Raw genomic sequence first — 23,159 nt, forward strand, 5'->3', positions numbered from 1 at the left:
CGCGGGGGCCGCTGGGGGCCGCGGGGGCCGCTGGGGGCCGCGGGGGCCGCTGGGTTCGCTGGGTTCGCCCCGCCCCTGAGGGGTCAGAGGTCACCAGACGGCGAAGGAGCGGTTGCGCTTCGCGGATGACCAGTCCTGGGTAGATGGCGCCGCCGGAGCGCTGCCCTGTTTGCCGCCAGACCTTCTTCTGCGGCCGCGGACACGTCTACAGTCGCAAGCACCAGCGGCAGCTGAAGGTGGCTTTGGAGCGGCTTCTGCCTCAGGTGCGGACGGGAAGCTGGAGGAAACCCTGGACAGGACGGGGCGGGAATGCGGCCGGGCTGTGAGGGCCCGAGGGGGTGGGATCTGGGGGTCCCGCCGGGGTCCTCCTTAGCCTCTTCCCCTTGGTACCCTCTCCGCGGCAGGTGGAGGCCGCCCGCAAGGCCGTCCGCGCCGCTCAGGTGGAGCGTTACGTGCCCGATCACGAGCGGTGCTGCTGGTGCCTGTGCTGCGGCTGTGAGGTGAGGAAACACCTGAGCCACGGAAACCTGACCGTGTTGCATGGGGGGCTGCTGGAGCATCTGGCCAGGTGAGCGCCGGGCCGGGAGCCGCATACAACAGCCGTGTACATTTGTGGGACGGAGGGTTTAGGGTGGGTGGGAGGAAGAACGCTTTTGTCATTTGATTGAGTCATCTTGTAGGCATTGCCAGCCTTGAGGGTAGCGGGTTTACGGCTGCCATGGTCCCAGTGGTGTTGGTGGTCTAGCTGGGAAAGTCATCTGGGCAGCTGGTTCAATCAAGGTTCCCTCCCATCACTTCCTCTCAGATTCTCACATTTTTATTGGAAGGGGGAGACTGGATCTTGAAGAGACTACTATCAGTATTCTCTCAGCCTTGCCCAGAGACAGAAACCCAGATGTCAGTTTGCATTATTTATCTAATGCCTAGATGTCTGTGTAATATTCTGCAATCTATCATTGAGATTACTTGTCCTTTCCATTCTCAGTCCAGAGCACAAGAAAGCAACCAACAGATTCTGGTGGGAGAACAAGGGTGAGTTCCAGATGAAAGAGAAGTTTTTGATCTCCCCCCAGGATTATGCACGGTAAGTCACTACTTCACATGATGAAGTAGCAGAGTGTGGATTCTCTGGGCCTGTGTCAGGTACTAGAGCTTCCTCTACTGCTTGGGAAGTTTAGTAAGGACTTCATTAGTAACCATTGTCTTTGTAGCACTCATTATCCTAGGCACCATATTGGACACAAAAGAAATATGACAGAGTCCTTGAAAGGTTTTTAATCTAGTTGGGGGGGGGGGTGGATTTACAATGTATTTAGCAAATAGAGAATAGTGTATAATTAAAGCTGACCATAATCAACTACTTAAATGTATGACACAGAAACTAATAAGGTTCTTTAGGAGCAGAAGATGCTTTTTATAGTGTGCAAGAAACTGGTGCTCACCCAATGCCCACTTTTAATAGTTTTAGACTCTATTTTAACTGGCCTCGGAGGACCCCAAGTAACTGGAGTGCAGGAAGCTGGACAGCACAGAGAGGGAGTGAGCCCTGACTGCCTCAGGAAGAGGACTCAGGCAGCCTCACATCATTTTATTGGAACCATATTGAGATTGTAGAGTGTGGAACCCAAAGGGATCCCAAAGCCAAAGTTAAGAAAACACATGGTGTTTGTTATTTCTTTCTACCCAATGTGGAGAATAATGAGGAAATAAGAAATGCCTAAATCCCACCACCTTGCTTTAAAATCTGTGGTTCAGACTGGGAGGAGATAAGAAACTGAGGCCACTCACTCCTCACACCCTGGCTCAGCTCCATATGGTTTTTGGTGGGTGAATAAAGGATAGTTGAGCAGCAAAGGTTATAATTGAGAATTATGAGGATAGACTCTTTGAACTTTTTATTTAAATATACTTTGACTTTCGAGCTTTATAAATTTCAAGCTCACACAAGACAAGGCCAGGCCAAGCCTGACTGATTTGACCAGTAAAGATACAATGAGCCACTTTTATTATTTTTTTAATCTTTTTTTTTTTTTTTTTTACTTTTTTTTTTTGCGGTACTTGGGCCTCTCACTGTTGTGGCCTCTCACATTGCGGAGCACAGGCTCCGGACGTGCAGGCTCCACGGCACGTGGGATCCTCCCGGACCGGGGCACGAACCCGTGTCCCCTGCATCGGCAGGTGGACTCTCAACCACTGCGCCACCAGGGAAGCCCTAATCTTTTTATTGAATAAATAACTTTATTTTTTGCTGCGTCTGGTCTTTGTTGCTGTGCATAGGCTTTCTCTAGTTGCGGCAAGTGGCGGCTACTGTTCATTGCAGTGCGCACGGGCTTCTCATTGTAGTGGCTTCTCTTGTTGCGGAGTACAGGCTCTAGGTGTGCAGGCTTCAGTAGCTGTGGCTTGCAGGCTCTAGAGCACAGGCTCAGTAGTTGTGGCGCACAGGCTTAGTTGCTCTGCGGCATGTGGGATCTTCCCGGACCAGGACTTGAACCCGTGTCCCCTGCATTGGCAGGCGGATTCTTAACCACTGGACCACCAGTAAAGTCCCACAGTGAGCTACTTTTAGATTCAGGCCGTTTGTTACATAGGCAGTGAAGAGTAAGCCCAAAATGCCAGCTTCCCAGGTTGTCCAACACACCAAAAAGGGCCATACTGATACAAATAGGGCTGGGTGACTGCCGTGTGAGCTGTGATACTTTTGCTGGGGAGCCAAGTCTAGACTGCAGCTATGTGCTTTATATCTGCAGCTCAAATCTAGAGCACAAAGTCCCATACCCCATCAGAACTGGGCGTTGATGAAACTGTTTCATAATGGTCTCCCGTGAGAGAGAGACGAGTGGGAGATAGCCTCCTAGCAGTTCCTTTCAGGCCTCCTGTCCTCTTGTGTTCCAGGAGGATCATGCAGACCTTCAGCCAAAACTCTGATAAGCTACACTGCAAGGCTTTGCCTGTAAGGATACGTGCAAGCCTGCCAGGGCACTTTGATAGAGCCATTCCCCTACATAAATGTTTTACATTATTAAAATTAGGCAAAAAGGCTATAAGCTCACCTGCAGAGGTGGAGTCAGCAGAGTAGTCGGCAGCAGCTGTAGTGAGAGTTTGGCGCCATGTCTCACACCATTTTGCTGGTACAGCCTACCAATAGGCCAGAAAGCAGAACTTACGCTGCCTGTGAATGTGAATGAATGCATGGAAGGCGTTTGTATAATGTACGAAGAACATCTGAAGAGAGTGAATCCCAACAGCCCCTCTATCACGTATATCAGTTATCTGATTTTGATGACCTGGAAGACCTCAGCTGCCTTGTTTACCGAGCTGATACCCAGACATACTATACTAGCCGTATAACAAAGACTGGATTAAAAAGAAGATCTATATGCTCCTTCATCAACAGGCCGGGAAATAGTTGAGTTTGGAAGCATTAGGGGGATGGGGGTGGGCTTGGAACACAAGTGTGTACAAAGTGCTGTAATAGTTTTGTATTGTAGTAATCCGGTTTCCATTTTGGTATACACTAGCCAGGGTTGAATGTATTAGATGAAATGTGAGGATCTTGTTCAATCTGAAACCCCTTTTGCCCCCTTCTCCCCCTTTTTTTAAAACTTAAAACATTTTTATGATGATTTAGATGGAAGTGGGGTTTTGTCAGTTACTGTTGGTTCCAGTCCTTCAAACTGTTCATATCTGCTTTATAACATTCACTGTACTAACCCTTCTTCAAATCGGGGTGGGGGGTGGTGATGCAGTTTAGTTATGTCCTCAAGACAAAGTCTTAGTGAAAAACAAATGTCCTTTAGTTATATTTTCAAAAGATAATAATAAAATTAGGCAAAGAGTTATATTAATTATATATCAATTGATAACAATGACGAAAGAATAAGAATTCAAGTCACATTTGAACACAAAAATCTGTACACCCTTAGGTTTTCTGAGAACTAATGAACTGCAAAGAAATCTTGAGCTTTGCTTAGTAGTCTTATTGTTGATAGCAGCATTGATGTTATTCGGGTACCTTTGTATTATAGGATAAAAACAACTGCAAATATATTGTTGTCCCAAATATGGGACAATTTGGACATCAAGAAAGGGAAATTGATTTTCTTAAGTATGGTAATGGTTTCATAGGCTGTTCCTGTTCCCAGGAGATGTATGCTGAAAAATTCAGAATTAAGTCTCATGTTCTTGGCAGAAAGGAAATGTGTTTATAAGCAAACTGGATCCAGTATGGCAAAATGTTAACAGTGAATCTGGGGGAGAGGTACATGGATGTTCATTGTACTATTTTGTTTGACACTACTCAAAATTCAGAGAAAAAAGATCTACTGAGGATCTTTTCACAACTGGCAGGGACTTGCCCTTTTTCTTTTTAGATTCAAGAAGTCCATGGTGAAAAGTCTGGATTCCTATGAGGAAAAAGAGGATGAAGTGATTAAAGAGGTGAGTTAAAGGAAAGGCCTCTGAAGGACCCCGCCCCCCCACCATTTTGTACCTATCTAAGCAGCCTCTCCCCCACAGATGGCAGCTCAGATCCGTGAGGTGGAGCACAGCCGGCAGGAGATGGTTCGGTCTGTCTTAGAGGTTGGTTTCCCTCGGAGGAGCCAGAGCAGTATCCAAATCCAGATTCCTGCTTCTCCCAGGTCCAACATTTCACCTACCAGCTCTTCTTATGGAGAATTCATGGACTCCATGCTTTATCTGCTCGGCTTGAATTCCCTTACCTGCCCACCAGGGGGCAGGCCTTTGTCAGTGGAGATGATGTGGGCCAGGCTGGGAGGGAGGGAGGGAGGGAAGTTTGCAAGATATGGGCAGTACCCTCAATATGTCAATTTGTTTACTTCTGGAGGGTGGGAGCATGGCCTAGGCAAATTCTTAAGCATCCTAGACACATTTATTTTTCCTGAATCAAACTCAGCCTCAGACAGTGCCAGACCCAGAAGAGGGCTCTTCGGCACCTGGAAGCTGGAAAGGGACAAACAGGTAAGATTGTTAGGAAACCTCTTATTGGGAGTTCTGACATCTCTTAGAACATTCTGTAACTTTGGCTGGGAAAAGGGAACAAATCTTTGCTATCCTCATGGCTCAAGGACCTTGTCTGCCAGCCTGGCTCCTGTTTGTCTTTTACAGCCAAGTAGCCTCCACCTCACAGCAGCCCTCATATGTGGACCTGCCACTGGCCCCAGAACTTGACTGGATGGAGACAGGACAACCTCTGACATTCATTGGCCATCAGGTACAATGGATACAAAAGTTGGGAAAGGGCCAATGCCCCCTCAGTTTCCAGGACACCCATCTATCCTGGGTTTTCTGTGTATTCTGGCCATTCCTGCCTTAGCAAGCTTTTCCTTCTTGCTGCCCTGTCCCATACTATCACGTTCTTAGACTTTTTCCTCACCCTCCATGGTGATCTTATCCACACACTGCCCCAGTTGCCACAAAGGAGTACCAACTCCTAAATCTCATCCTGTGCAGAATCCACAGTTCCAGCTCAATACGAGACATTTACAGATACCCCGCAGGTACCTGAAGCTAACCCCTACCACTCCTGTGTTTCCATTAACTGTAGATGCAGATTCTTATTCCCTCCTTTCTTTCATTTTTCACATTCCCTCCATGAGTATGTCTTACCTATTTTATCTCCTGAATACAAGCTGGTTTCTATTCCACCTTGGAACAATTCGTACTACTGCAATCTTGTCCCAAACACAACAGAAAATAATCGCATCACCTGCTATCTTACATTCTATCCTCCAGCTGCACTGTGCTCCTTGCTTTTGAACATGTAATTACCATTGTCTTATCATCTACTTAACCCTCACCTTCCTTCAGCTCTTAGCTTGAATGTCACTTTTTCATGGAAAACTGTTATAAATGTAGGTAGCCCCATGTAAAAAGCTGTGAATGTAATTTGTGTAATTCATACTTCTCTTTCCCAGTAGTATGTATGCTCTATAAGAAAAGGGTTTCGTTTACCTACCATCTAGTAGGCACTTAATTTTGGATATCTCTGCTACTAAGACCTTGAGTCTGGTGAGGGCAAGACTGTCTTTCAGTGATTTGCTGTGCTCTGTAAGATTTAACATCAACCCAGTGCAGAACTAGCATCATGGCAGTGGTTCCATCCACCTCCTGTAAAATTTCTTCCTCTAGGCTATGAGTATCCTATCATCTCTTGGCTTTCTTATGATTTTTTTCCCCCATTTCCAACTACAGGATACACCAGGAATTGGTAACATCCACTCAGGTAAGACCCACGGCAATGTTTCTCAAACTGTAAGCAGCTGCTTTTTTTTTAAAGAATAAAGTTGATTAAGATACAGCACTGTCGGTGAATTTGGGATCTTTGAGACACACCTGAGTTCTAGGCCTTTCACTGGTAGAAGGGTATCAAAGACACAAGTCAAATGTGTCTGAGTAACTCAGGAAAGTAACAGATGTACATTAACCTGTTTACCGGATTTTTTTTTTTTTTTAAACTTTCAGATCTAAGGTGTTTTAAAGTTAGAAGATGTCAGACATGGTAATTCTTGTAAAGGTTTTTGTTCAACCACTATATGAGTGTGTGTTAAATTGTTTTTTGAAATAATACACTTAGTAGTGAAAATAAAGAGTATAAACTAAACAAGGTCCTACTGTATAGCAGAGGGAACTATATTTAATATCCTGTGATAAACTATTATGGGAAAGAATATGAAAAAGAATACATATATAAGTGAGTCACTTTGCTGTACAGCAGAAATTAATACATTGTAAACCAAATACAATAAAATAAATTTAAAAAATAAAACTCGTTGCAATTGAGGGCCAGAGAAGACTCTATACCCTACACAGTGCCCACCATGGCATTAGCCATGCTACAGCCACTCGTCTCCTTGTATTTCAACTAAGGGAAAAAATACTTTGCTTGAAAAATGGAAGATTACAAACTTTAGCATAATAAACTTACGTTTTTCCAAAGTAAAGCAGCATTTGATGAAGGATGTGTATTCTCAATACATGAAAACCTCTCAACACTCAATAAAGGCATATAAAAAGATGCTCATCAAAATGGCTAGAACTAGGACTTCCCTGGCGGTCCAGTGGTTAAGGCTCTGCACTCTCAATGCAGGGAGCACGGGTTCAATCCCTGGTCAGGGAACAATACCACATGCCACGTGGAGTGGCCAAAAAATTCAAAAAGGCTAAAGACTGACCATTTATATATGCAGGAACTCTCATACACTGCTGGTGGGAATGCAAGATGGCATAACTACTTTGGAAAACAGTTTGGCAGTTTCTTTAAAAGTTGAAAAAAAATCCCAATGTGCCTCAGCAATGAACACTTCAAAAAATACTCAATAACAAAGAAGGAATGATTGAAAACATGCATAACACAAAAACCTCAAAGTAACTATGCTAAAAGGTACACAAGGGTACATAATATATTCCATTTATACAAAATTACAGAAAATGCAAACTAACCTATAGCAACAGAAAACACATCAGTGGTTGCCTGGGAAAAGGGGTATAAGGGAGGTGTGCTAGAAAATATTTTAAAGGGGCACAAGGATACATGGTGGTGGTGATTTCACCCCATACATTTCAACTTGTACACTTTAAATGTGTGTAGTTTGTTTTATGTCAGTCATGCGTCAGTACAGCTATTAAGTATCAGCACCTTTTAAATTAGCCTAGGCTCATCAACTTCCCATGGTCCAGAATTCCTGGGTTTTGTTTACGAACATTTATAGTTTTCAGTTAGGTAGGAACTTATAGCTAGCTATGTTCCACAATAGCCTGAAGGTTAAAAACAACTTTTTTTAAGTGCTTTCATTTCTGCTTAAAGGGTCTTCCTTTTCCAGGTGCCACACCTCCCTGGATGGTCCAAGATGAGGACTGTAGCTCTGGGAACCAACAAATAGGACCCTCCTATGAAGAGTTTCTCAAAGAAAGTAAGTTAACTAATTCAGAAATGGTGATGGGTTCTTTAAGTCTTCCTACTCAAATAAAACTGCTTATTGTAGAGGAAAAACAGAAACTGAAGAAACTCCCACCAGACAGAGTTGGGGCCAACTTTGATCATAACTCTAGTACCGGTGCAGGCTGGCTGCCCTCTTTTGGCCGGGTCTGGAATAATGGACGCCGCTGGCAATCCAGGTATGGGCCCAGTGTCAGGACCCCAACCCACTCCCCCTTGGAGATCTCACCCTTCATCTTGCTAACCCTTCATTTCCTTTCAGGCATCAATTCAAAACTGAAGCCGCAGCAAGAAACAAACAGCAGTTACATAAAAAGAAAAGTTAAATGGTTTCCTAATACATTTACAACCACCATAATGCTCAAAGCCAAATCAACAAGCCAATACCCACTATTATCCTTTGTAACTAACTGCCTTTCTTAGGAAACAGACATGCCCACTTATTTGATTTAATAAAGTTTTATTTTTCAAAATATACAGCTGGTGGGACCTGTAAAAAAAAAAAAAATTCAAGAATCAGAACTATAGAGCCTTGTGACGGGATGCATACTTCCTACACCATGAACCTTTGGGTTCTTGCTCACCTGTTCATGCATCTTCACCAGCAGCTGGAGCATCTCCACCCTTGGTATTTCTGGTGTAAATTACTTGAGCTCTGTGCTTTGAAACCAGTTTAATAAGTCCTAGAAAAGAAGCATAAAATTTTCACACAACAGTACTATGAAATACTTAATAAGACACTAAAAATATCTGTTTTATATCCCATCCCAAAGAGAAATGCTGAATTTAAGCATGAGTTTAGGAAGCATGCCTACATTTCTTGGTTATAATCTGACTTACCCTTTTAAAACAAGGGACTCACCACCTGCTCTTGGGATGGCCACCTTCACAGCACTTTACTATAACTTGAAAATCACTGTTTCCATTATTGGGCACTAACCAATAACCTAGGTAACATGTTAGAATTACATTACTAACAACCACCTATTGCATTTAAGATGGCTAGCACGGTCAGGCCAATTTAAGGTGCAAAAGCATACAAATCAGTACAACACACCCCTCTCACCTTTACTAAGCAGCTCCTGCAGGGCTGCCCTGGCCAGGGAGCCACGAATCTTCAGTCTCTCAGAGACGACAGCTGGAGTTATAAGCTTATAATTGGGAACTTCTTTACAGAGTTTGTCATACGTTGCTTTGTCAAACAAGACTAGGTTATTGAGCTTGTCCCGAACCTTGCCTTTGGACCACTTCTGCTCACAAAAACAAAAACAAACAAACAAAAAAATCAGTGCTCCAGTTCTTCCCTCCTCCGGAACAACTTGCCTCAAAGAACTGTTACTTGGTTGTAAGGCTATACTGAGAGAGTGGATCTATTCCTTGGCCTGCAGACATCTATGAAATGCAGAATTTGCAGAAACTCTGCAAATTAAGATTCAAATAATTAGAAAGCTAGAATTCAAAGTACCAAGAGACCCTGGTTGTCGTTAAGGGCATCAAAGACATCTGGTTGGGGGGGGGGGAACCTATTACTGAGACTTTCGAATAATGACTGAGGCCCACGGAACCAATTAAAATAACACTATGTGCTGCGTATCAAAATAAATGCTCTGTAACATCTGTTTAATCTCCAAACAGCATATATCACCCCATTCTCCAAATGAGAAAAAATCAAAGTGGTGATAAAAGCATAAACTGTAATAACCTGACTCTAGACCCCACAACCTTACAAGCCATCTGCTAGGTGTCACTTAATATATCGACAAAGGACAGGTGCCTGCAGCCTCCCTCAACGTTCAAGCGACTGACTCCTACCTTCTTTTTGGCCTTGCCCCCAGATTTGTTCACTGGGTCTTTGTCTTTCTTGGCCGACTTTCCGGCATCTTTCTTCTTCTTGTCATCCTTAGGCGGCTACAGAAGAAAAGCGGGAATGCGACCAGGTCTCAAGGCAGCCCCACGCTCCCCCTACCCCTGCGCCCCACCTCCCCACCCCCGCCCAGACTCCACTGCCGAGGCACATGGGGGAAGCAATAGCCCGCCCGCCTAGACACGCGGCCCGGCAGTTCTGGGAGCCCTCCTCCGATGCCGCCCCAAATGCGCGCCGGCATCGCCGGCTCCCAAAACCACGCCGGCTGTCCCCCAACAGAGCTCACCATAGCGAAGCCGGGAGACCAACCGCTACCACCTCGCCTCGCTAAGATGTCGGACAAAAAGGAAGTGCGTCTAGCGAAGAAGCCCAGAAACCTCCGCCTGAAGCGAGTGCTTCCGGGGCAAAGGGCGGCACCGCGCGGAGGAAGTCCGGAGGTGCAGGCCTGACTCAGGCCAGGAACTGCCTGCGGGCAGTACGAGCTCACCGTGCTGTCGGAGGCACTCGAGGCTGCCCCTACCTTTTGCGCTTTGCGGCTAGTTGTGAGGCAGTCACACGTTGCTGTTTCCTGGCACTAAAAACCTGGGAAAAGGGACGGAAAACAATTTTCTAGATCCCGACAGCTAACTTCCCGGCGTTACTGACAGCCAGGCGTGCTCCAAGTGCGCAAGCGCCTCAGCGGGCCGCGCTTAGGAGTCGAGAGGGGAAGCGCGGCCGGGGCGCCGCGGGCAGGTCCTGTGCTGCGGTTCCGGGGCGGGGCCTGGAGGGGGAGGCAGTCCCGCAGTCGCGGCGGCAGCAATGGCGATTTTCAGTGTGTTTGTGGTGAACAAAGCTGGAGGCCTCATTTACCAGTTGGACAGCTACGCGCCACGAGCCGAGGCTGAGAAAACTTTCAGTTACCCGCTTGATCTGCTGCTCAAACTGCATGACGAGCGTGTGCTGGTTGCCTTCGGCCAGCGCGACGGCATCCGGGGTGGGTTAGGCTCGGGCCCGGGGGGCGGGGCCCGGTGCCGCCGTTGTGGGCAGGTGTCTCTGGGCGGGGGGCGGAGGGGGTGAGGAGTTGGGGCCGGGTCCACTGTCCCCTTGGCGGGGTCCCCAAGCTGAGGCTTCGTTGACGCTTAGCCTCGGCTCTGCAGTGGGCCACGCAGTGCTGGCCATCAATGGTGTGGATGTGAGCGGCAAGTACACGGCCGATGGGAAAGAGGTGCTGGAGTACCTGGGCAACCCTGCTAACTACCCGGTGTCCATTCGATTCGGCCGGCCTCGCCTCACCTCGAATGAGAAGCTCATGCTGGCCTCCATGTTCCACTCGTAAGTCTCAACCCTTCCTAGATTTTGTCGGTCTGCACTTGGCTCACAGACTGGCTGGATTAGTGTGGTTCTGCGCTCAGAGACTTCCTGAGCGGCGGTGCTTACCTTCCTCCTTCTAAATTGTCATTTCTTGTGTCATGAAAAGAATTGATCCAGTATGACTAGGCTGTAGGTAATGCTGGCAGCGGTGTGATTTTGTTTGCCAGAGTCACCTTCTCTTTTCTGAGTCTTGTTTCTTCATCCTTAAAGTAAGGCAGTTGAGCTAAATGATCTTTAAGATCTTTTCTTGCTGTCGATTATGGTATGAGATGTGCTGGATATGCATAGTCAAGGGGTGGGTAAACGTGGCACATAATCCCAGAGTGTTAATTTCACCCAAAGTTCAATGTACAATGTTTTATAGCAAAGTATGAATGTAAAATACATGCAGAATTCAAATGAATTTTTAAAGAAATTTTGATACTGCTGCCAGGAAGTTCACACTGCTGCTTTTGACTGTCTCAAGCTATAAATTGAACTCTTCAGAAGATAAGGGTCATTTCAGCGGAAAAGCTCGAGAAGCACTTCTCCCTTATAGCAATGAGGTGCATTTCCAACTTTGCCTCCTTTGCAAATAGGCTGTTCGCAATCGGCTCCCAGCTGTCTCCTGAACAGGGCAGCTCAGGCATTGAGATGCTGGAGACAGACACATTCAAACTGCACTGCTTCCAGACCTTGACAGGTAGGCACCTCTAGATAGGCCAAGGGGATGCGATGGGGCAGGTTGGGAGAAGGAATTGACCCAAGTTGGGTTTGGTAAGGAAGGGAGTGTTGGTTAGCCTTTTCTGGGATAACTGCACAGACAGTTACTTGTTTGTGAATCTAAAGCCAATATTTAATCTGACGCCAGTTTTATCCATGCCACTGAGTGTGCTCGGTCTTGGTTATCCTGTCCATAGATAAACTCCCCTTAACGTTATCTCATGTTGCACACGTTTTGGAAGGTGTGTTGTTCCAAAATGAAATTTGAAGGTGAAATGGAAATGACCTTTGGATCGTGACTGTCATTGCATCACTCCCTGAAGCAGATCATTGAAAACTGCCTGAGTTTGTTCCTTGCCTGGCACTTTCTGCTGAGGGGCCGGGCCCCCAGGCCAGAAGTAAGCGACAGAGCTAGAACCCAAAGCCTAGTCACTCAGTCAGCTGGGTGATGCAACAAAGTCATTTCACTTCTCTGCTCTCAACTGTAGATTCAAAATCTTGCTTTTCGTGCTTTATGTAGCAATAAGGATAAAATTTAAGTGGGCATATGAAAATGCTGTACAAACAAAGGACAGCATTATTTGCTGCATTCTCTACCCTTTGGTAATCATTCCTGGTCCCTCTCCAGGGATAAAGTTTGTGGTGCTGGCGGATCCTAGGCAGGCTGGGATAGATTCTCTTCTCCGAAAGATTTATGAGATTTACTCAGACTTTGCCCTGAAGAATCCATTTTACTCCCTGGAAATGCCCATCAGGTATGTGGTCCCACTTGCCAGATTCAGGTCAAAGCTTCCTTGTTCCCCCTCCCTGTGTGCTTTTCCCCAATGTCATTTTGAAGTGTAATAGAGGTTTTTTTGTTTTGTTTTGTTTTTTAAATTTTATTTATTTATTTATTTTTGGCTGTGTTGAGTCTTCGTTGCTGCACGCGCGGGCTTTCTCTAGTTGCAGCGAGCGGGGGCTACTCTTCGTTGCTGTGTGCAGGCTTCTCATTACAGTGGCTTCTCTCACTGTGGAGCACGGGCTCTAGGCACGCGGGCTTCAGTAGTTGCGGCACGTGGGCTCAATAGTTGTGGCCCACGGGCTCTAGAGCACAGGCTCAGTAGTGTGGCACACGAGCTTAGTTGCTCCGTGGCATGTGGGATCTTCCCGGACCAGGGATCGAACCCGTGTCCCCTGCCTTGGCAGGCGGATTCTCAGCTAGTGCGCCAGCAGGGAAGCCCAAGAGTTATTTTTAAATAAAACAAAAGTAACTAGCCTTTTACTTATTTATTTTTTGGAGAAACCAAAGACTTTCCTTGGGGTTTATATCTTTCTTCAGGCAGAGTTTCCACTGGCTCTGCCTCTGCACGCAAGGTGGGGAGAGAGCCAGGCCTCACACTTTGTCCTTATTTGTGCTTCCTGGGTCTGGCCTAGGTGTGAGCTGTTTGACCAGAACCTGAAGTTAGCCCTGGAGGTGGCAGAGAAGGCTGGAACTTTTGGACCTGGGTCTTAGGCTGAACCTGCAGTGGACCCCGCCAACTCCCCACATATTCTTGAGAGATTCTGCAACAGGGATCCTGCTGTTTCCACTCCGATGGAGAGCCCAGCAGCATTTGTTAGTGCACTTGAAAATGGGAGGTTGCTGAGCCTGGTGACATGTACCGATGCCCGAGCCTTAATACCATGCTCTCTTTCCTCCTGTATCTATCATGGTCCTACTTCCCAACTCTGTACAGATTATTTATGGAGGAGGTAGGCCCATAAATGCTATAATAAACATTCCTTTGATCTCAGTGTTTGCTATCCTAATTGATGGTTTGGGGAAAATGCCTCAGGAGGGGAGACAGGAATGATAAGGGAATTCTGGGAACATGAGATACTACGTTCTAGTAGAAAACAAAACAAATATATGTTCATTAAGTGAATGAATGAACATGGGACTTTGAATCAGGAGCCTTGGTCCTAGTTCCAGAATTGCTACTGACTTCCTAGGTGGTGGGTATGGTGGTGATGATGATAATGAAAATGATGATAGAATATTTATCAAGTGCTTACGTTTTACTGCTCTGTCTCACTTAATCCTCTCCCTTACCTCAGGGGGTACATTCTGTTTCTATTAGAGATGAGATTCAGCAAGCAAGGTACAAACTCTTTGCCTCAAAGTCTCAAAGCTAGTTACCAGCAGACTGAGTTTGAACCCAGGCTTTCTGACTACACTGTTATCTCCCTCCATCAAATTACTTAACCTGCCTGGCACCCAGTAGTTTCATCTTCAAAATGTTCATTGAATTATGCAGTATGAAGTTGAAGGTGGTAGAGACATGAGCTTAAAGAGTCTATCTACACTTCAGCTTTCCCTTCCAGGGGAATGAAGCCTCTCTCTTCTGGGGTGGAAAAAGCAGGCATTAGGGAGTATTTCCCAAAAAAAGCTATCTCTGGCTTGTATTTTTTACCTCCCCCCCCCTTTTTTTTGAGAAGTACTCTTTATTTTTTTAAAAAAATATTTATTTTATTTATTTATTTCTCTATTTGGTTGCACTGGGTCTTAGTTGTGGCAGGCGGGCTCCTTAGTTGTGGCATGCAAACTCCTAGTTGCAGCATGCATGTGGGATCTAGTTCCCTGGCCAGGGGTTGAACCCGGACCCCCTGCATTGGGAGTGCGGAGTCTTAACCACTGCGCCACCAGAGAAGTCCCTGTACTACCCTTTTTGAAAGAATGACTCACTGACAGGGTTTAGTATCAAATCTAGTTTTAATTTTCTATAACAAGTCTTTCTACTCTCCCATCCTTACCCCCCTACTGTACACTGGGTATTGGTGAGAGTGACCCTCTTCCCTTGGAGTCCAAGGTATTGGCAGGAGCAGTTGCCCCCTGCTGAGAAGCCTCAGGGCAGAAGTTCTGGGCCATTGCTGCCCTGTTGCTGCAGGAGGAGCCTCACCTCAGGTGAGGATGGGGTGGGATGGGGACAGGGCAGGGCCCAAGAGAGGGAGAAGGATACAGGAGACTCCCTGAGTGCAGGGGTTTCCTCTTTGAAGCCAGGAAGTAGGAGCTAATGGAGTCCAAGAACAAAGGTTGTCTTTTAAATAGAGATCAGATGGGAAGCTGGGACCTCATTAGACACTGATAACTTCCAGCGCCACTTGGATGAGGGAAAAGGAGCAGAAAGGGAAAGTCAGAGGTGCTAGTCAGATGCTAGCAAAGGTGCTAGTCCCCTCCCTCCCTTCCCCCACCCCCATGGAGGGGAGAGGCCACAAGTGGGACAGGATGCTCCAGAGCCTGCACTGTCTTCACTCAGCCTTCTTGGGCACTTGGCCCATCTTGGTGCGGATGTTTCGTAGAAGGAAGAAGGCACCTGTGCTGGCCGCACAGATCACTTCAGCCACCCAGAAGGCTGTGCTCCAGCTGTAATGCTTAGCAATGGTGCTGAAGGGCAACCCAGCCAGAAAGCCGCCCACTGTCAGGGAGGAGGGGAAGAGCTTGAGTCACTGTGAGGATAGAGCCGGTGGGGCTTGTTCCAGCCCCTAGCTGGCTTGTGTGCGAGGCATCAGTGGCGGTATCACTTACCATTGGCCATGAGTCCCACAATGGCATGGGAGGTTCCACACAGGTTGGGAGGGGCACTCTCATTGGCTATAACTCCGAACAAGGCAATGGGACCATAAGAGGAGAAACCAAACACAGCTCCCAACACCAGGATCCAGAGCTGCAAGGGCAGTGCAGGGTAGCATTTAAAGTCTGAGAAAGCCTCCTACCTACCTACCCCTGCCAGAGGATAGAGGAATGCTTGGCCCCAGGAACAAATAATTGTAGTAAAAGCAGACAGTAAGTGACTCCCCCACACACCACTTCCCAGCACAGCTGACTGCAGAGCTAGAGGAGTGGGGGCCACATTCAGCCAACCCAGGGGCCTGTGCAGGTAGTGGAGGGAGGTTCAGGAGCCATCCCTCCAAGTGAGATGCTGTCTCTTCTCAGGATTTGTGCAAGCTGAATTGGCTAAGGGCAAGGCAGAGGCGGTAGGACAAAGGTGAGACACACCAAGAGGAAAACCAGAGATAAAGATAGGGCACCTCATGCTCTGTAAAGCCTGTGAGCTCAGCGAGTGGGTGAAGGGCCGGAGTCCAGAAAGCAACATCCTAGAGGAGCATAGAGAGGAGAAGAAACCAGGCCCAGAGTCAAGGAGGGGAATCAGAGTACAGAGGAGGGGAATGGAGGTACAAACAACTGAAAAGGGCAATCAGAAGCAGAGAAAGACCAAGGAGAGGGAGACAGAGTCAGTGGCCCTTGCTTTCTCATCCTCGTCCCTGACATGGGCCAGTCCCTGTTTATTTACCTTGGGGGAGTCACTGGTCACAGTTACCCGGAAGAGGTACATGGACACTGTCATGCCAGCCATCATGAACAGCAGCAAGCCATGGCGGGGGTTCCCGTACATGGACAACCGTGCCTGTGGACACAGTCGCGCAACATCAGGCCCCAGGAGCAGCAGAGAACCCTCACCCCTGGACGCTGACACAGCAGACCTCTGCTGACAGGTCTTTGGCAATCCCATTGCAGTTCTTGGCCCAAGGCAGCTCTGGGAGGCCCTGGGGCCTGCTTATTATGTTCTGAGGCCAAACTCCACAACATCCCTTCCTCCACTTGGGGCAGGCTTGGGGACACGTGGTGGGCAGGCTGCATCCAGTCCCTCCCCAACCCCAGTTTCCCTGGGGCTGTGGAGAAGCTAGGCGGAGAGAAATTCTGGCTCTCCTTGACATCAGTTAAAACCCTTTCCCCCAAGAGCCTCATCTCCACATCCCTAGCAAAGAAGAGTAGCCTGTAATCATTCCCACCTCACCCAACCTAAACCAGCATATGCCAAGCTGCCTGTGCCCCAGGGCTCCTACCTCTCTGGTGCCTGTCCCAGTCATGCTGGGAAGATTTAAAAGGACCCTCCACCTTCCCGTCCCTTCTGCCCACTCACCTTGGCCATGGCCCGGTCTGACAGGTAGCCAGCTGCGATGCTGCCTACAAGGCCCCCAACCTCCAGAGCACTCATGTAGGAGCTACCTGCAGTGGGGAGTTGTGGTGGAAAGAGGGAAAAGAAGGGTGGAAGGGTGTTACACCTTGGTGTTGTCCCAGACTGACTTAAACCCAGAGAGGTACAAGGTCCCCAAGGGTGACTGGCCACAGCTGCCTGAGTACTGCCCGGCCTCAGGGAAAGAAGAAAGAGGATAAAGGGAAGCGGGTCTGAATTTCCCATCCCCTGCATTGGCTCCTGCTCCCTAGGCCTGCCCCATCGCAACACTCATCTCACCCACGAGGGCTGACTGTCCTCTCTCCTGGATAAGGAAGAACTGGCCCCAGTCAGTACAGCACGTCTTTACTCCAAACACCACAAGGTAGCCAGTGGAGAGCACCCACAGGTAGGGGGTCAGCAGCAGCTGCTGTAAGGTACTCTCCTCCTTTAGGGAGCCTGGGGGTGGAAGGAGGCCAGGCCTCAGGACTCTGCTCAGGCTGCCCTGCCCCCACCACTCATTAACTAGCCATAGGGGCAGAGTCCGTCCCCATAGCCAAGGGTCAGCAGGAAGGTCCCCCTCACCCACTGTTCTGCCCTCTCCTCTCCACTGCAAGTCTCAACGAATGAAAGAGAACCTGAGGACCAGTGGGGATGGAGGAAGGCACCCAAGCCACTTAAGCTTAGGATGCTGTCCACACAGAGAACTCTGGCTCTCTTGTAAGGAAGGACTAGGCTATAACATGAGTCATAGCATTTGTTGGCTCTGCCACTTGTCTGGTACTTAACTGCCTCTCAGGATGGAGTTTTATTTACTCCCCACCCACTCTCCATCACCATCCCGACATCCATTAGCTAGTACAGGGCCAGGCATACAGCCAGTCCTCAATGAAAGTCTGCCAGGTGAATGATGAATGAAGGTTCCCTAGGGGTCGGCTTTAGTGCGTACTCACCCTTCTTGCCCTTGGAGGGAGTGGGGTCCAGGTTGCGGAGTCCAACATCAGCGGGTTCATTGTGGATGAGCAGGAGACAGAGGAAGGAGACAACTACACACAGTGCCCCAGACAGGGCCAGCGTGCTGCGCCAGCTATAGCTCTGGGCGAGGATGGTTGCCAGGATGGGGCCCAGCCCTCCAGCCAGGTTCATGCTGGTTGATAGGACGGCCCACCAAGTGCCAAATTGAGATGGCTCAAACCACTGTGGGGCAAAGGGGGACAGAGTAGATGCCCAGCCTACAGTCCATATTGAAGGTGAGGGTCAGGTGGGGCAGACCCAGAAGCTCACATTACAGGGATGAGGGAGAGGGCTCTTCTACTTGGCAGGGCCAATTCCCTCATCTGCCACCTGATCCCACCAAGTTCAGCCTCCTAAAATATCTTGACAAGCAACAGGAGCTGGGCTGGAACTCCTGAGGAACCTGCTCTGGTTGGGGGTGGAGGTGCCAGTGTGCCCACATGCTCTTTAGGTGTCCTCTCTGCCAATCTGAACCAGCTCCTTGGAAGCAGACACTCACCTTCCGCAGGACCTTGCCACATGGGGGCCAGCCCAGCCCCTGTGCCAGACCATTGAGGAACCAGAGAGCAGCAAAGACAGGTACTGCGGAGCTCCAGGAAAAGACTACGTTGACCAGGCCAACCAGGAGAAGCCCGGAAGAGAAGAGCCAGCGAGCACTCATCTGGTCAGACAGCACCCCGCTCACAAACTTGCTGATGGCGTAGGCTGCCGACTGGCTGCTGGTGATGAGCCCTGCAGGGGAGGGGAGCAGGGAGCAGGACACCTGGGGGTTAGGGGCCAGGGCAGAGGCACAGGAGGGTGGAGGAAGGCATGGGGTTAGGTGTGTAGAGGTGCCTGGCAGGGTGAGACTGGTTCCTTCCAAGAGGAATAGGAGGGGCCTGTGTTGGAATCCGGACACTCATTCATGGGGCCAGGCTACTCCTCCCACCTCTCCATCAGCGCTAGCCCCAGGCTGACCCATGACTTTTCAGCCTCTTGGAGAGTTCCAGCAGCAGCTGTCGGAGGCAGGACAGCCCTCCTCCATGGGATTCTCATATGCCTGATTTCCCCTTCACCGTGGATGCCAACCCAGGGTCTCTGGCAGTTCTGTTGCCCCACCTCAGAACATGGGGTAAAAAGCTTAGAATTGGAGTCAGGGACCTTATTTCTCCTGAAGGGTAGCCTGCTAGGCCACATGGAGTCATTGCACTAACTCCCCAGTTCCCAGTGCTCACAATGTCAGTGGCCAGCACTCACCCTGTGGTCTTAGCCTGCACCCATACAGATGCAGAAACCATGCTCAGAATCCCTCAACATACAGTGCCTCTGGGGACACGTTAGTCACAGGCGGGCGTGTGCGCGCGCGCGCGCGCGCGCACACACACACACACGATAAGCAGCCCTCAGACATGCTTAGACCATACCCACAGTCCTTTAACCTGTGCCCACAGACATGCATCTCAGAGCCTCTTCATCCGGCACATGCACTGTTCCCTGGTGTCTGCTGTGCAGACACTACACACACACTACATGCCTGTACCCACCACACTGCACAAACACCCAACTTGTCCTGCTGGTCCTGTGTTCCTGGGCCCACCCCCCGCTGCCCTGCCAGGGCTCACCCAAGTCATCCTTGTCCAGAGGGACCTCCTCCACCAGCGATGGCATGACAAAAGAGAAGGTCTTGCGGTTGAAGTAGTACAGGCTGTAGCCTCCAAACATGGCCGAGAAGATCACAGTGCGGTAATAGCCGTAGCCTCGGGCCGCCATGGTGGGAAAGAGCAGGCCCTACTGGCCGGGACACAGAGCCTCTGACCACGGCTCCTGATTGAGGCTCTCAAGTGCTCAGATCTGCTGAGTTGGGCTTTTTCTACTCCCTCCTCCACCCAGCCTCCCACGCTCCCTTTATAGGCACCTTCTGGACAATCATTAAGCCTGGGGCAGCTCCTAGGGAACCCGGTGTCCTGAGGGAGACAAGAAAACAGGAGATTACTGACACCCAAGCTGTGGGGGCCTGGAGGGCATCCGAGAGGGAGGCAGTGTCCGTGAGCCAGGCCAGCACCCTGTGTCCCCAGGATTGCTGCCTTTCCCGGCTCTTCCTTGTCCGCCTGCCCGTGAAACCAGCTGTGATTAAAGGCTTAACCTAATTATTTTTGTCGGCTTGCGCTCAGGGGAGGCAGGGTTGGGATGAGTGGAGCTGCCCTCTCTAGCCCGGCTCCCTCATCCACTTACCTTCTCATTCATTCAGCGAAGGTTTATTGAGGGCTTACTGGTTGAGAGGCACTGCAGTAGGTGCTGGGTTAGTTTCTACACACACGCACACGCGCACACACACTCAATCAGACACCTACCCCCACCAACCTCACTTTCAAGTCTTCCGGAGCTGACCTCAAGCCCTGTAACTCCTGATGCTTAGCACACGGTAGGGTGTAACTGTTTATTGACAGTTGCAGAACTGTAAGCAAGGGGCGGGGGAAGGAAGTTCCCTGCTCAGGACCCACGGTTGCACACCGAAAGCCCCACTAGGGGCGGGGGTCCTGGTTGTGCCACTCAGATGCCTCTGGTCGCCTTTACCCTTGACGTCAGTATGGGCTCCGGTCTGGCAGGCTGGGGCTTCAGGGACCGTGACCGGACGCCCCGTGGGCGGGAAGGCGCAGCGACGGACTCCAGGCGCAGTGCCCATGTGCCCCGCTTCCCAGGGTCCCGGCAACATTACCCCGGCTTTGCCGCTCGGTTGGGAAAGCAATTGGAGCAGAAGGCGTGGGCGCAAGCGGAGCAGGCCGCCACACTTAGGCCCCGGAGGCCCCTCGCTTCCGGCGCCGAGTGGCCCGGCCAGGTGGGGTGGGGCCAAGCGGCAAGAAGGGGGAGGAGGGAGCGAGGCGGCGGGCTCTCGGCAGCTGCCCAGCCCCGCGTCCTCAAGCTACCCAGGACACCCGACTCCGGCTGGGAATGGACGGGGGCCCGAGTGCAGGGGCTGGAGAGGTGCGGAGACCCCAGGACTCGTGCGACAGAAAGGAGAGGGAGCGTGCTGCTCCCGGACCCAGCAATTGCCTCCACCCCTGAACCGGCAGCCTCAGTAACTGCTCCCGGCTGGATTGGAAGTTGGGCCTCCAACAAAGGAGCCGCAACGCTTGAGACTCCCGCTCCAGCCCCGCCCCCAGGCGACGCCCCTCCCCCGCACACCGCCCCCTACCTGAACGGAGGTGGTAGCTGAAGTGGCATGGGGCGGGGCCCGGAGGGCGCATGCGCCTGCGCCCAGAGTGGGGCGGGGACTCCGCCTGCGTCTTCCAGTCCCGAGAGCTGAGGTCACCCACAAACGTTTTCATATAAGACTGCGGGTCACGCTGGTCGTTGGGCGAAGACAGCGCCCCTTAGGGGCTGGAGTCGTACGTTCCCTTCTTAACTGATGGCATTCGACAAACCAAATCAGTGAGTTCCTCCAGCTACCAATTACTGTTCCTGAGTTGTTCACGGTCTGGGAAACATCTTGTAAGAGGACACAGGATTTTCTGTAAGAAAATAATGCAGTCCTCAGTAAGCACAATTTGTACATTTATCTGTGGTCAGACTATTGCGGACAGAGTTAAAACGAAATAGCCGGAGTGTTTAAAGTATGGGCCCCGAGTAAAACTTAAATTCGAATCCCGGACGCGCTGCTTCTGACAGCATGACCCTGGGTAATTAATAATCTCTATGAGCCCCGTTTTCTTACCAACCTCATAGGGTGATTGTGAGGATTCAGTAGAAGATTCAGATACGAGTTCAGAAAACTTAGATAATTGCTTTCAGAGTCTATCAAAGAATTGCTGAAATCAGTGCTTCAAAGTTGAGAGTAAAGCTCTTTTAGAGTGATGTTTAAAAACACAACAGGTCCAAAATGGAGTTGCTTATGCTAAGCCCCACATCACCAAAGGGAGACTTAATTACAGTTTTGGCTCTCCCAGAAGTGGAATCTTAAATAAGTCAATCAGGAATCACCTGGGACTTTCCTGGCGGTCCAGTGGATGACTCCGTGCTTCCAAAGCAGGGGGCCTGGGTTCGATCCTGGTTGGTGAACTAGGATCCCACATGCCATGTGGTGCTGCCAAAAAAAGAAAATAAAAAAGGAACCGCCTGCTCAGCACTAGTTATCTAGTTATGTCATCTACCTATAGACTCCACTGCCATTCCATAAAGCGAAGTAACCTGGTAATAGCCAATCTGCTTTTTGCCTGGTTTAATTCTTTGTTCCTGTTCCCTGCTATCTATAAAAGGCTTTCATTTTGTACAGCTCCTCAGAGCGCCTTTCTGGCTGCTAGATTGGACGTGTCCTGATTCATAAATTGTTGAATAAAGCCAATAAGATTTTTAGAATTTTCTCAGTTGAATTTTTAAAAATAAATTTATTTATTTTTATTTATTTTATTTTTGGCTGTGTTGCTTCTTCCTTGCTGCGCGCGGGCTTTCTCTGGTTGTGGTGAGCAGGGGCTACTCTTCACTGTGGTGCGCGGGCTTCTTATTGCGGTGGCTTCTCTTGTTGCGGAGCACAAGCTATAGGCGTGTGGGCTTCTGTAGTTGTGGCTCTCGGGCTCTAGAGCGCAGACTCAGTACTTGTGGTGCACGGGCTTAGTTGCTCCACGGCATGTGGGATCTTCCCGGACCAGGGCTCGAACCCCTGTTCCCTGCCTTGGCAGGGGGATTCTTAACCACTGCACTACCAGGGAAGCCCAGTAGTATACTTTTTTTAAGGCCCTTTTAAATAATTAAAGAGTGTTTGCTTTCAGATGCCACGGGTCATACTTTTCTGGGTGTGACTATAAACATTGTTATAAAGAGTAAGAGTTGTAAAAAATAAGAAATAAATACAATACTCAATTTCCTTTCATATTAGCATCAATAAACCTCTAATCCCACTTTCTGCCCTTTCAAATAGAGTTACGGGGGAGAAACTATTTTTTTGTTTGTGGTAGCTGTTTAATCTTTTTTTGTTCCTTCATACTTTTCTGTTATAAAAAGTTTATCTGATACTGTGATGTGTTCATGATAACTATTCTTTAATTGGAAATTCCCTGGCAGTCCAATGGTTAGGACTCTGCTTTCACTGCTGTGGCCCGGGTTCGATCCCTGGTCGGGGAATCCCACAAGCCACGCGGTATGGCCAAAAGAAAAAATTCTTTTATTTTACTTTGTTATAGTAGAACTAGTCATCATGGACATTTCTGCTACCAATAGCAATCTAAATTAATGTTGGCAAAAGACTAGGTATGTCGACTGAAAAAAATGCACAACACAAAAGGTGAGAATTGCATTTTATTCGGTAGACTTGCTGAGGACTTAAGCCCGG

At 49.1% G+C, this 23,159-nt stretch overlaps 4 protein-coding genes and 1 pseudogene across 27 annotated transcripts; 3 read left to right on the forward strand and 2 right to left on the reverse strand.

Annotated features, from left to right (window-relative positions):
• Positions 1–87: 87 nt before the first annotated feature.
• Positions 88–8,429, forward strand: CENATAC (centrosomal AT-AC splicing factor). Of its 2 annotated transcripts, XM_059070089.2 has the most exons (11): positions 88–263; positions 405–568; positions 986–1,084; positions 4,371–4,437; positions 4,516–4,578; positions 4,913–4,977; positions 5,125–5,230; positions 6,211–6,241; positions 7,839–7,928; positions 8,001–8,133; positions 8,217–8,429. In XM_059070089.2, exons 1-11 carry the CDS (start codon positions 144–146, stop codon positions 8,278–8,280), a joined length of 1,002 nt encoding a protein of 333 aa, XP_058926072.1. In that variant the 5' UTR covers positions 88–143; the 3' UTR covers positions 8,281–8,429. The 2 variants fall into 2 exon arrangements, with proteins under 2 accessions (XP_058926072.1, XP_058926071.1); XM_059070088.2 differs by having other exon boundaries at positions 101–263; positions 7,839–8,133.
• Positions 3,108–3,406, forward strand: LOC136794523 (enhancer of rudimentary homolog pseudogene; annotated as a pseudogene).
• On the reverse strand, positions 8,395–10,516 carry RPS25 (ribosomal protein S25). Its single transcript, XM_059070097.2, has 5 exons — positions 10,105–10,516; positions 9,767–9,862; positions 9,021–9,204; positions 8,539–8,637; positions 8,395–8,444 (listed from the first exon to the last, which is right to left on the reverse strand). Exons 1-4 carry the CDS (start codon positions 10,105–10,107, stop codon positions 8,543–8,545), a joined length of 378 nt encoding a protein of 125 aa, XP_058926080.1. The 5' UTR covers positions 10,108–10,516; the 3' UTR covers positions 8,395–8,444; positions 8,539–8,542.
• On the forward strand, positions 9,859–13,642 carry TRAPPC4 (trafficking protein particle complex subunit 4). Of its 2 annotated transcripts, XM_059070096.2 has the most exons (5): positions 9,859–10,791; positions 10,955–11,129; positions 11,747–11,850; positions 12,499–12,625; positions 13,284–13,642. In XM_059070096.2, the coding sequence occupies exons 1-5, from the start codon at positions 10,617–10,619 to the stop codon at positions 13,360–13,362; spliced, it is 660 nt and encodes a 219-aa protein (XP_058926079.1). In that variant the 5' UTR covers positions 9,859–10,616; the 3' UTR covers positions 13,363–13,642. The 2 variants fall into 2 exon arrangements, with proteins under 2 accessions (XP_058926079.1, XP_058926078.1); XM_059070095.2 differs by lacking the exon at positions 13,284–13,642 and having other exon boundaries at positions 10,527–10,791; positions 12,499–12,713.
• Positions 13,643–14,582: 940 nt separating this feature from the next.
• SLC37A4 (solute carrier family 37 member 4) lies at positions 14,583–21,237 on the reverse strand. Of its 22 annotated transcripts, none has more exons than XM_059070085.2 (10): positions 21,030–21,163; positions 19,459–19,800; positions 18,357–18,589; positions 17,797–18,040; positions 17,144–17,302; positions 16,811–16,896; positions 16,181–16,294; positions 15,918–15,983; positions 15,415–15,553; positions 14,583–15,304 (listed from the first exon to the last, which is right to left on the reverse strand). In XM_059070085.2, the coding sequence occupies exons 2-10, from the start codon at positions 19,604–19,606 to the stop codon at positions 15,138–15,140; spliced, it is 1,356 nt and encodes a 451-aa protein (XP_058926068.1). In that variant the 5' UTR covers positions 19,607–19,800; positions 21,030–21,163; the 3' UTR covers positions 14,583–15,137. The 22 variants fall into 22 exon arrangements, with proteins under 22 accessions (XP_058926068.1, XP_058926066.1, XP_066895193.1 ...); XM_059070083.2 differs by lacking the exon at positions 21,030–21,163 and adding an exon at positions 20,411–21,002; XM_067039092.1 differs by lacking the exon at positions 21,030–21,163 and adding an exon at positions 20,553–20,679.
• Between the last annotated feature and the right edge of the window lie 1,922 nt (positions 21,238–23,159).

Source organism: Kogia breviceps, chromosome 7 (assembly GCF_026419965.1).
Source record: "Kogia breviceps isolate mKogBre1 chromosome 7, mKogBre1 haplotype 1, whole genome shotgun sequence".
NCBI classification, from domain to species: Eukaryota; Metazoa; Chordata; class Mammalia; order Artiodactyla; family Physeteridae; genus Kogia; species Kogia breviceps.